This window comes from Syngnathus leptorhynchus, chromosome 20, assembly GCF_054491065.1.
Source record: "Syngnathus leptorhynchus isolate UIUO chromosome 20, UIUO_Slep, whole genome shotgun sequence".
Lineage (NCBI taxonomy): Eukaryota > Metazoa > Chordata > Actinopteri > Syngnathiformes > Syngnathidae > Syngnathus > Syngnathus leptorhynchus.
In genome coordinates, this window is record NC_141214.1 from 1180136 (window position 1) to 1192154 (window position 12019).

Genomic DNA, 12019 nt, shown 5'->3' on the forward strand with positions numbered 1-12019 from the left:
GTGTGCTTGCATTTCATTATTCCAAGTGTGTTTCCGAAGGATGGAAATGAGCCCGTTCTCATCTCGGATTCCCAGCCATCCGCTCTGTTCGTCGCATGATATCAGCCCCCGAGAACAAAAATTGTGCAATCATTTGCTCATCGCCTTTTGCGGTCCAGCTCTCCGTCAAGTTGACTGGGTGTTCTCCGTGCATCTCAAGTCCTTTTTCTCGATTGTTTGTTCTGAGCTTTAAAAGGAGATGCGGGGGAATTCAAAAATGGAGATTTTCCTGACTCTGAGTGACTGGCCACAATTGCTTATTTATTCCACTGTTGAGCGTTTAACACCAGTGACCGGTCCATTGTGTACTCGCTTTCTCGACCCAAATCAACTGGGCCAGACTCCATCCAGCTCACCAAATACTTGAATAATAAAAAGCTTTGTAGAAAATGGATGATGGATGGATGCAACATGGATTTGTTTACGTACGGCATGTTAGCTGCTGTTTTTAGTACACCGCGATGCCTTTGACATAAACTGTAGGCGTTTTCGAATTTGTTGTCTGCTTCGACGATAACACTTTAATGGTTTCACAATTTGAAATACTTGACTCAACGCAATCAGATCAAAGCCCACGCAACGGCATTCTGTAAATATCTGTTGACTGATTTATTTTTTTAAAGTTCCAGAGAGAGGAGGTCAGTGACAGAGTGAGTTAGCAGATTGCAGAGATGAAGGAACGTTACAGAAGCTGTCTAAAAGTAGCGCGCTTCCGTTCCGCCACTTTGGGTCTGATTGACGCCTTTGACGCAATGCCGTTGACGGTGGCAGGGCCCCGCTTGACGCGAGGCCAGGTTTGATGCTTGGATATGTTTGGCTCCAAGCCTCGCGCCAAGACGCTCGCTCAAGTCCAATTAAGGCCTCGGACGTAAAAAGACGGCTCGTACTTCGGTGCCAGATTTGGACGCCCGTTTGAGTCGGCGTGAGGTGCGGCGTGACGATCTGTCAACGTTCTCGTAGCGTTGTCTGAATAACATATCGGGTTGTCATGAGTGGCTTTTTTCCATGTGGCTTACGCCCACTAGACACGCACGCGTATGCCTTCCTCCGAGGCTCGCTGATCCGTTTGCGGGATCGTCAACAGCACGAGCGTTGGGGCGGGAGCTTCAAGAGTAATTCCGATATTGACGAGCGAGGCTCCATCTCCACCCAGAGGCTCCTAATAAGTGGAAAATGTCAGATAAGCCCCAGGTGGGTTGCCCACTTAGTATCAGTGGTGCCTCAGTGCTGACATCGACTAGGAGCTGTGCTCGCTTATGCGTTAAATATGCAAAGGCTACACATGCGTTGCAGTGTAGGGACGGCGACATTTTTAAAGCCTCTTTGCAGTTGAGTATCTTGCGGAAACGTACCCCCAAAATAGTAATTCTATCAAATCTTATGTTTAATTCCAGACTTCTCTGAAAAACCCTCAAAGCTGCCTCAAATTTGGGTTTAAAAAGGTGAATTAAGTTTGAAAATGATTGGTAAACATCAAGGCCTCGCTCAAATGGAAAGCTTTGGGTCACATTTGGGTCGAAAAAGGTGAATTATGTTCAAAAAATGATTTCTGTAGACAATAGGCCTCAAGGTCTCGCTAAAATTGAAAAGCACTTTGATGCTTTTTCTTATTTAGCTGTTTGGTAAGACCACAACAAATGGACGATTGTAATTTAGGCTCATGTATTGCATCGACTTGGTCTCAAGGAATACGGCCCCGCATCTTCCTCGCCCAAGGCCGACTTACATCCAAATCCAAAGTCAAAAGAAGCAATTTTAAGCAGTCTTCTTGTCACGCGGGACCCTCGTAAACCGCTCGCGCACTTTCCAAGCGAGCGTCCGTGTACTGCCAGAGTTTCTCGCGGCAACAAGCCCGCACGCCATAAATAATAATACAACCTCACCGTGAGAGGCTTGCACACATCGAATGTACCGCTCATTCTTTTTTAGCAAAAAGCGAGAAAAAAACGTGTTCTCTCATTATACAGCTGAGAGTATTTTCCATTTGTTTTGTCAGAACTTTGATGTGTTAGCGCTAATGAGCTAGCTAGCCTTATCATTTGTCCTTTTGGCTTCAATTTGATGGAGCACGTCGATACGGGTGAACTACTTAGCGGGCCGCGCAGGCCCGGAGTGTCGCTCGTCTTCGGCGCTCACCCCGGTTTTTAAATTAAAAATATATCAGATGGTTGCATATCCTGGAATGTCGGCCATTGAAAAAGAACACAAATTAGGAATGGCCATGCAAAAATGTTTCTGGCGTGGTAGTTTGGTTTGCGGTGGCCGTTTGTGCTCACGCTGCACTTTCTCTGCTTGTTATTCATCTTGACCTCCTTGCCCACTCACTTTTGCTCATTTCCCGCTACCGTGACCCTTGGCACCCTCACGCCCACCCTCGCTCGCACACTGATGTACTGTTGGAAAATACTGACTTTACCACGGGACCATTTCAGTCAGTGCGTAGCCTTATTTGATTTCTGCTACCAATAAAAGTATCCACAAACAGCAACTTTGGCTGTTAGCTGCTGTATATTCTTTGAAATGTTTGTTCACTCTGTGTGGTCAATTTATAATAAGTTTCACTTTTGGAATAACATCGATTTTTTTTTTCTCTCTATTGTAATTCATCAAAATGGTACTTGTAGCTCAACTTTATGTTGAACTAAAATGAGTTAAGACTGGTTAGCACCATTTTGACTGGATATTTTAATGATCAAATAATTGATTATTAGATGCTTCCAATGAACCGACACATAATAATAATAATGTAGGGAATCATTCAAAGATAGGGTCCAATAGTGCAATAAAATATAAACAAAGATGATCAACAAATAAAGATGGTCCTAACTGTCAGTTTTGTTTCAAAATGTGCATCCCTTTCTTTTTTTTTTTTTGCCATCCGACCTCCTCCCCCTTTGCGCCTCCTCCGTCTTGCTGGTAGCACTAATTGGAGAGATAAAGTCGTTTCAAGGTTTAATACTATAAAGGGCCATCCATTACACGCTTTTGGTCGCATGCCTCGTTCCTTCCCGTCGTCACTGGCTTCTCGTCTTCACCATCCTTTTTTGTTTAACAGTTTGGGCCCCCGCCCTTCCCATCTGCATCCCTCGTTTGCACCACAATTAGGCAAATCTTTGCTTGTCCAAGGACGTTTGGAAATGAAGATGTACAACTGGCGCGGCGGCGTGCGCACCTTGTTAAACGTGCCACCGTGTCAAACAATTAGCGTCGCAGATGTTAGCGTCAGGCTGGGATGAGCTTAATACGTGGCGGCGTTCGCAGCAGTCTTAGTCGGCTTGTCGGGTCAGTTTGTAATTTTCTCTGACAACTTCATCACGACCATTTTTTTTCCCCTGGCACAATCTCCTCATACGTAGTAGCGGCTATTTGCTGGACCCAAATAGTCACGTGACGGTGGGCAGTGTGGGAATGGACCGGATGGCCTCTTCTCAGATAAACAAGAAAAATAGAGAACCAGACAGTTAATTAGTTGTTTAATGCCAGTGGATCAGGCTGCAGGTATTAAGGGCGTGCATGCAATAACTTCCTCGCTGCTCATCTTGCTCGTTCTGCTTTGGGCAGAAGGTTGCGCTGGCCTGGATAAGTAAAGCGTGTTCATGTCCACCTACAGGGGCCTTCTTCCCAGGAGGAAATATGCAAAGTACATTTCTCACCAATCTGGACAGCTAAAAGTGGGTCACTGTTCTCCTGACACCATTTTGTTGAAGGGAGGGAAGGAGGGAGGGTGATAGTGGGGGGGGGGGGTGTCGCACGTGCAGAAATTTGATACAGGAATCCGATTGACCACTATTAATGGAAAAGTATTTAATTGTTCTGCCTGATTTCTGACGTTGCACTGAGTTAGCATGTTTTTTTTCCCCCTAAGAATTCTGACATCAGTTTGGAAATCCATATGCTGGCATTTATGGCCTTTATAAGATTGTTAACATTTTAGCAAAACAGTCCCATGCAGATGAGGTGATCACGTTAGTGCTCAGGTTTTAGCTGCTCCCATTGGCTGCCACCCCAAAAAAAAAAAAAAAAAAAAAAGAATCAAGTGCGTTTGCTCAGATGCTCTTTTGAAACCCCATTAAACACTTCCTGGAGCTCGCCTGGCCGGCGGTGGCCTCCTCATCAACCGACCTGGGCCTCACTTTTGAAAACCCTCTTCCGTATAGCGCCACACAGCCTTTATTGTCTTGCAAAGAGATTTACTCTTAAGCTCCAAAGAGAGAGGAGTAGGGGATGGGCTGAATGTGCTGCAGTGATAGCGTTTGCGTTTCCAGTCCAAAGCCTGCTGGTGCGCTCTCTTACTATAAGCTTGCTTATGTGTAATGGAGCGCACGCTGCAGCGGGACAAACACAAAAAACCTCAAGCTCCACTTGCTTGTTAACAAGTTTTTGTATTGTATCAGTATTTTGGTCTTCTGTGTCATTGTTTTGTAAGAAACCAAGACTCGGTTCATTCCTGGAGAGATGTGATTCCGCAAGCTAACGACGGACAGTGACATTTTTTCTCCACGCCACTGTGCCTGGCATGTGAAGAAATTGACAATAAAGCGGACTTTGATAATGTCATCTGAGCTGATAACCGGTCAGCGGAATTTATCGCCCTGCAGCCGATGATTCATGTCATTTTTTTCACGGCGAGAGATGGGAGCTGTCTCGGCATGCTAGTATTCGCCGTGCTCCTCTGTTGTTAAACGGCCTCCTCGTGTCTTTACTATTGAAGGTGGCTTTGTGTATCGTCTGCTTTGACATCTGTTGGTCCTCCAAAGCGCTCGCTTGCTCCTGCCAAACAAGCGGGATCACCTTTACATCCATTCAACACCAACCTGATGATTCCATCTCCTTCGTACAGTAGCTTGAGTGGAAGCATATGCCGGACACACACGCAGTTGATGGTTGGTAGCATGATTTACAAGTGTAAGATGGCTCCCAGATGCACTTTGCGGTGACTTAGTACCTTGTTGACGCCATGTACGCATTTTCTTCCTGCACGCAATGAAGAGGCTGATCCAGCATCTGGGATATGTGACTCGTCATGACGGAATTTCGTTTTAATTGAGCCGGCGAGTAGTGTTGCTCGTAGATTAAATAATGCTTGATTGAAAGCAAGTCGTCGCGATCTATGCTCCAGAGAAGACTCTGTAAGTGAATCAAATGTAATTTCATTCTGCAAGAAAAGCCTCTTTTTTCAAATCTATGGGAGAGAGACTGCCGGGCGCCCTGATCTCTTTTTTGTGGATTATGACCTTATTTTGCGTAGAGCAAAGCTCCAACTCTTTCTGGCAATGTGCTCTTGTAGTCTGCAATTATATTAGAAGTCAATGACTAAATAGTGTTTTTGAAAAGTCAAAAGTTCTGTTTTGAATTTGGCAACAAGTGTCTTTGCAGACGAGAAGCGTGCTCGAGTGTGGACGTTTCTACCAAAGTGGACGATATTTGTTTTTTTATCTCGTCCGCACCGAAACAAAACGCCCATATGGTCAGTGCGATGATTAGTGTTTGTACGTGCATCTGTTGTCTTGCCTTTCTATATTTGCAGAGCACAAAATCTGGTTCCTGTCTTTATGGATAAATTTTGATTCTGTGCATGTGTGGCGGGCGTCTGTCCCCCCCCCCGTCCATTGTCCCATAAGGAGGAGGGGCAGCTGTGCGGACATATGCGAGTAATTTGGCTCGCTCGGAGAGAAGCTCAATTCTGATGACAGACACATTGTTGGGCTTGTGGAAGACTACGCACACACGCACACACATAGTGGAAGAGGAAGTGTACATCAATCAATCACCTGGCTCTGTCTCGCTACATGTGGTGACCGTATGGTGCACGCTCACACAACACGCAGAGTCCGTTGCCAGCCAGAGGATTTGGATCCGTTCACGGTCCCGTGTCAGAAAGCAACACATGCACCATAAAGAACCCCAATATTAGCCATGTGCTGTTTATTCCATACAACATGTTTTGGAACAGGATGTTTAATCATCCCCACATTGACTCGGAAACGGCTCAACGGAGGATAAATAAACATCTTTGCTTGCAAATATTTGAACTGTCTGATAGTTTGTCAGTCAGCAGAAACCTGAAGGAAAGCGCGGCAAAGCGCCGCTTTAAATCTTGGCTTGGCAAAAAAACGTCATGTCCCATCTTTAAAAGATTGTTGCTGAACAGTAGTAACATTAAACAACCGATAGGAGACGATCAATCGTTTTTAGTAGGCAGCTGTTTTGGGGTATTTGCCGACCAGAGCGGGCTGTTATCATGTGATCGTGTCCTTAAAAATCATTTGCATTCCTACTCCACCGATGCAAAGTTTCCAGTGGGGAGAAAATAAACCTGAAAATGTAGCAGTGGCGTCCGTGCCCATCGGACCCGTCTGCTTTGTAGCTGGCGCCTCTCGGCAGATCTGTTCACGCCTCCATCTGCAACAGCGCCGAGAGTCCACGACATCCCCTAGTGAAGTGATGGCGCTTTTGTGAATTTTTTTTATTTATTTTTTCCCTGCACCGGCTGCTTAGAAGCCCCTACTCCCCAAAAGTATGCTAAACTCTCCAGTCTGTCAGGAGCATAAAGCGGGAAGATGGCGCCGTTGAAAGGAGAAGGTCCCGGCGGATAGTCGACAGGAGGAGAATGCCAAAGATGGCAGGCGCAAAGATGGCAGGCACAAAGATACAGGAATGGCAACATCATGGAGCTAGCTTGCCTTGACTTACATTTGGCTCAACTTCATATACAAACCAACATTTTAATCTTCGTTACCACATGCAGATATTTCATGTGTGATTTATAACAGTTTTTTAAATCATATATATGTTTTTTAATTTTTTAATACACTAAAATTTGAGAACCCACCATTTGTGTCCAAACAAGAATCTAGAAGAGGTATCTGGAAGAGGAAAGAAGTGGTGTATAAATCAAGAAATAAATCTTTTACATTTTTACGGCAGCCATAAAACTTTAAATCACTCTCCTGCAAAATGACAAAAGCGGAGTTATCCCACTCTAGTTCTCCATGGCAATTGCTCTTCATAAAAGCAATTTTCTTTTTCTTTACATACTTAACACTGCTATTTTTCACTTTTCAAAATAAAAAAAATGGCAACGTGCGTGACAGCGATGAGTGCTTTTTCAATTCATTTCCGTTCTGCAAAATTGATCCGAGGTGTCGGGCGAATTAGATGCAAGCCAACCTACCACTGTATTCTCTACAGTCTTTGACGCTTTTAAAAAAAAAGTCAATATAAACTAAAATTGCAAGTGGAGATTGATGGAGCGGCATAAAAGCCAGTGAATTGCTTAGCCGGGTGCGGGAGAGAAGATGAGGCAACGGCGTCGTAAAGGTGGCCACCTGGGGGACCCACGGCAAACTTAATGGCTGTGATGGAGAACGTTGCCATCCATACCCATTGGCCTGTTTGTGTCCTCTGATGTCAATCTTGTGTTTTCTTTGTCGTCCTCCAGCGGCGGCGAGGCAGCGGGGTCTTTTGCGCCAACTGTCTGACCACCAAGACGTCGCTGTGGAGGAAGAACGCCAACGGCGGCTACGTCTGCAACGCCTGCGGCCTCTATCAGAAGCTGCACTCGGTAAATTTCCTCACTCAATTTCATGAATATGAAAAACAGTCAACTACTTCAATGGAGTTTGATACTTTGACAACTTGGTCTATTTGAATTTGATGATTTTGGTCAGTCCTGGTGGAAAGGGGGCTCAGCGGCGTACGGTACCCAGAGGAACCATCCTGTACTTGGCGGCGGAAACGGGCTCGGGTTGCCCGAGGCTCCCGAAAAGCGCGCATCTGTTCACTCTACAAATTGCGCTCTCTGTTGCACTGCGACTCCTGCCGCGGAAACATAATATTGTGGAGAGTATATTTGATTTGGCTGCCGGGGTGTCGCAGTCGGCTTCCTCGGGAGCGCCGAGCTTTGCTACGTGAACCGAGCCGCTCGCTCTCTCGGTCGGTCGGCCGGCCGTCTTCAGCCTGGGGAAAGACGACGGAAATCCCAAACTTAATTAGACGGCATGAATTACAGATGAGATAACGACACCCGGGTTCCGGAATCAGCCGGCTTCGGAGCGCCGATCACCTCAGACGTGCTCGTGTGGAGTTTGGAGTCATTTCACGCATGGGTACATGTTTGCATATTGACTTTTTAAGCTGGCCTTGTTCAAGCGCAAGGTGCTTCCAGTGTAATAAATCGCATTGTTGATTTCATAAAGGCGCCGCCTGCTTGACAATTACAGTTTGTAGCTCAAATCGCGGCCCGGGCAAGCCAAGATGGGTCACGGGGGGATTTTTAGTGGGTCGCAATAAAAATGCAGATCCTTCAAATTTCTGCCATTCAAAATAGATTCCAGGATGGAAACCCCGCCACCTGATTGGTCCCTCCCTTTCGTCCGGTCGCTACGGCGGCCATATTTTACATGGCGCGGTAAAAGTTTTATTTGCTCGACACACATTATTAGCGAGGATCGCTGCTAGTAAAAACGCTGGCGTAGTGAGAGTGCACAGAGAGAATTATGAATATGGAGTCGTGCGCGCGAGCGGGAGGGAGCGTGTCACCGTTTGTCTTCACTCTGTCGACCTTTCGTCGCCTCGCTTTGCTCACTTTTGAAATGGAAACACTTTTTAGTGACGCCGTGAATCACGTCTGTCTTTGCTCACGCAACACTGACGAGCCTCCTTTGACTCTGCATGCATTTTCATTCAAGGTATTTTGGGGTCATTGAAGACTCTACATTGTCAATAGGTGAATTTGTAGAAGAAACCGGATGCAAGCCACACGCTAACGTTTTGTTTTGCCTTTGCAGACGCCCAGACCTCTAAACATCATCAAGCAGAATAACGGCGAGCAAATCATCCGCCGACGCACCCGCAAGCGCCTCAACCCGGACACGCTGCCGCCCGAAAACCCCGCCCCCAAGCAGCAGCGCCCCACCGCCGAGGAGCGGGTCAACGGCGACGAGTCGGACAGGAGCTGCGCGTCGGTCAAGAGCCAGCAGCAGCAGCCGTCGCCGCGCTCGCGTTCGCCGCGCTCCACGCAGGTCTTCCTGGCCAACCAGACGCTGGAGATCCACCGCCGCATGCCGCCGCTGTTGCTCCCGTCGCACCCCGCCCCCTCCGAGGTGGCCGACGTGCTGGCCAAAGTCGAAGCGGGCAAAGTCGGCTCCGGCGCCAGCTCGGAAAGAGGAAGTCCCATCGAGAAGTACATGCGGCCCTCCAAACCGTCCAGTTACTCTCCGCCGGGCTCGCCCATTGAGAAGTACCAGTACCCCCTGTTCCCCGTGCCGCTCCCCCTCACGCTCTCGCCGGACTTGACGCCCGAATCTGACTGGCTGCGCTTTTGGACCAAATACAAGATGGCCGCCGCCTCCGGAATGGGCAACCTGGGCACCGTGACGGGGCTGGCCAACAACGCGCACTACCTGGCTGCCATGGTGGCTCCGGTGCAGCAGCACCACCCGCAGAGCTACGCCGTGCCTTACTGCGCCTCGCCGTACTCGCCGCTCCCACCTCCGCCCGCCCCGGCTCAATACCCGCCCCCGCCTCTCCACCCTCAAACCTCGTCGTCATCCATGGAGAGCGACGCGCCTCTGGACCTCGCCATACGGCAACGGGACGATTGCGCGGAAAAGAGGAAGCGGGAGTCGCCTTCATCCGAAAGCCTGAAAGTTCAGGACGAGGAAAGCGCCGCTCGGTGGGAGGTGGAAGACGGGAACTCGGCCACCCGCGCCACCGCGGACGTCGCCACGCAAGACGAGCCCAGCAACCGTTGCCTGCACTGCGGTATCTACTTCCTGGATGAAGTCATGTACGCGCTGCACATGAGTTGCCATGGCGATCAGGGACCATTCCAGTGCGGTTTCTGTCTTCACGTTTGCGCCGACCGCTACGACTTCACCACGCACATACAGCGCGGCTTACACCACTGCACTGACAAAACAACGCCGGGGAAGGATCACAACGACGTTGACAGCGCCGTGACGCCGAAGAATTTGGATTCGGAGCCTGAAAATACAGGTTTGGATCCGGAGCGTCCGGATCTGACGCCCGAGGATCAGGCGGCAGAATTAACTGGCGAGGAAAAAGATGAAAGCGGTGAAGGCGCCAAAAAAGATATTTCCTGCGACAACTTCACAGAGGCAATTGAGGAAGGTAGCAAGATGGCGTCTAAGGGCAGCAAGATGACGACTGACGGTGGCAAAGAACCCGAGAAGGGGGACACAGAGGCTCATTGATGCCCCGCAAAAACATTACGCACGCTTCCCAAGGCGAGCCATAGTGCACCTCAGAAATAATAAAAAATAAATGCATCCCAATGCTGGAATAAAAATCACCCTGCAAAGTGCTGCTGGGATGGGAGAAAATGATGAGTGGACAGAAATCATGTTGATGGTATCAGAGCTGCTTCACAGCTGTTAAAGCGGTACAACCGGTCGGTCGCTGTATGTTCTCCCACTCTGCTGTGGAAAAACCAAATCAGATTTGGACTCAGTGAAAATGAGTCATGCAAAGTGAGAAAGAGTGTCTTCTGCTTTTGGGTTGGGGGGGGGGGGGGGGGGGGGGCGACGCAAGAATATTTGTTCTGGCGTGGACGCAGCTATCTGCAAACCAGTCAAAAGCACTCCGAAACGGTGCCAACCCTGAACCCAAGTGTTCTCCGTGTCCCATATGGACAGAAGCAAGTGAGTTTATTTTGTACTTTCTCCGTGCCATGATACTAGCTGCGTGCCTGGCTGCCTTTGCCTGCCTGATAATAGAACAAAACAAAACAATCTATTAACCTGCTTAACGTTTGTATCCAACAATAAAAATAGTAATAATAATAATAATGTTCTATTACAAAAAACATGCAATTTCATATACTGTTCTTATATGATGTTATTTTGTAAAGATTTTTTTTTTTTCAGGACTCGGTACTACAAAATTAGTGTTTGTGTGTGTGTGCGTATTTTAGGTTTTCCTTTATGGAAATGGTACATGGAAAATGCGTGTGTGTGTGTGAGTGAGGGTCAAGGGCGCGTCCGTCCCCAATCATGGATGTAAACAAAATGAAGGTTTGCTATTTCAGTCCTCAGGGGTCACGCGTGTTGCACACCAGCCCGCCTGCTTTGGATTTTTATTGTCGGATTGTTTTTGTGATGATTTTTGAACATGTACATTATGTAGCTTATGTTACGTTCTCACGTGGGGAGGGGGTCCTCGATTTACGACAAGTTCCATTATTATGGCGGCTAAGTAACTGAACATTTTTTCTCGCAGTATTACGACTTCAGGCATGTAAAATTGCTGTAGGCTTTTTTTTTTAAATGTAAAATTATGACATAATTCTCATGCAATTATAATTGTTATGCTTGCAAAATTCCCCAATTCATTCAGGTAATCTGCAAAAGTAAACAATTACAAAAAGTAAACAAGTGACTCTTTGCAATATTACGATTAAGAGCATATAAAATGATGCCTTGTAAAATTAACATACTTTTTCTTGTTAAATGGCTGTATTCATAAGGAAATGAAATTTCTTCTCAAAAGATGACTGTAAAAATGTGGCTTTTCCACTTCAAATTGAGAGAAAATAATGTCTGAACAAGATTAGGCCTTTTCTAATGAAATTACAATTATTTTTTGTCATTTTATTTGTAATTTATTCACAAATTTTGTACATAAAATATTTCAATAAATTAAATGACGTATCGACGACATGTGAGAGCACAACTTTCATAAAAGTAAAAACATATTTTTCGGAAATTTCCACCATTATGTTTATAATGGGAATCTATCACTTGCCTATGCTAGCGCACTTGTAAAGTCATTCTCATGCCGCAGCACACATTTGTAACCTTGTCATATATCGGGACCATCGTAAACCAAGGACCCTCTATCTAGTTCAGGTTCTCATCCCATTTGTTTTTAATTAGGTCAACTTATTAAGTGTTTAACATTTGGGTTATAATCAGTAGTCAGTGTGCTACAGGTTACCTCCTCAGTAGTGTTACTGATA

At 46.7% G+C, this 12019-nt stretch overlaps 1 protein-coding gene across 8 annotated transcripts in view; it reads left to right on the forward strand.

The window, feature by feature from the left end:
• The window catches only part of trps1 (trichorhinophalangeal syndrome I), a 95308-nt gene extending 84754 nt beyond the window's left edge, over window positions 1-10554 (forward strand). For all 8 annotated transcript variants that reach the window (XM_085900204.1, XM_085900206.1, XM_085900209.1 and 5 more), the window contains 2 exons: window positions 7481-7603; window positions 8829-10554. In XM_085900204.1, coding sequence (XP_085756330.1) covers window positions 7481-7603; window positions 8829-10256 — 1551 coding nt within the window. In that variant the 3' untranslated portion in view covers window positions 10257-10554. The remainder of the gene's footprint in view (window positions 1-7480; window positions 7604-8828) is intronic.
• The last annotated feature ends 1465 nt before the right edge of the window (window positions 10555-12019 follow it).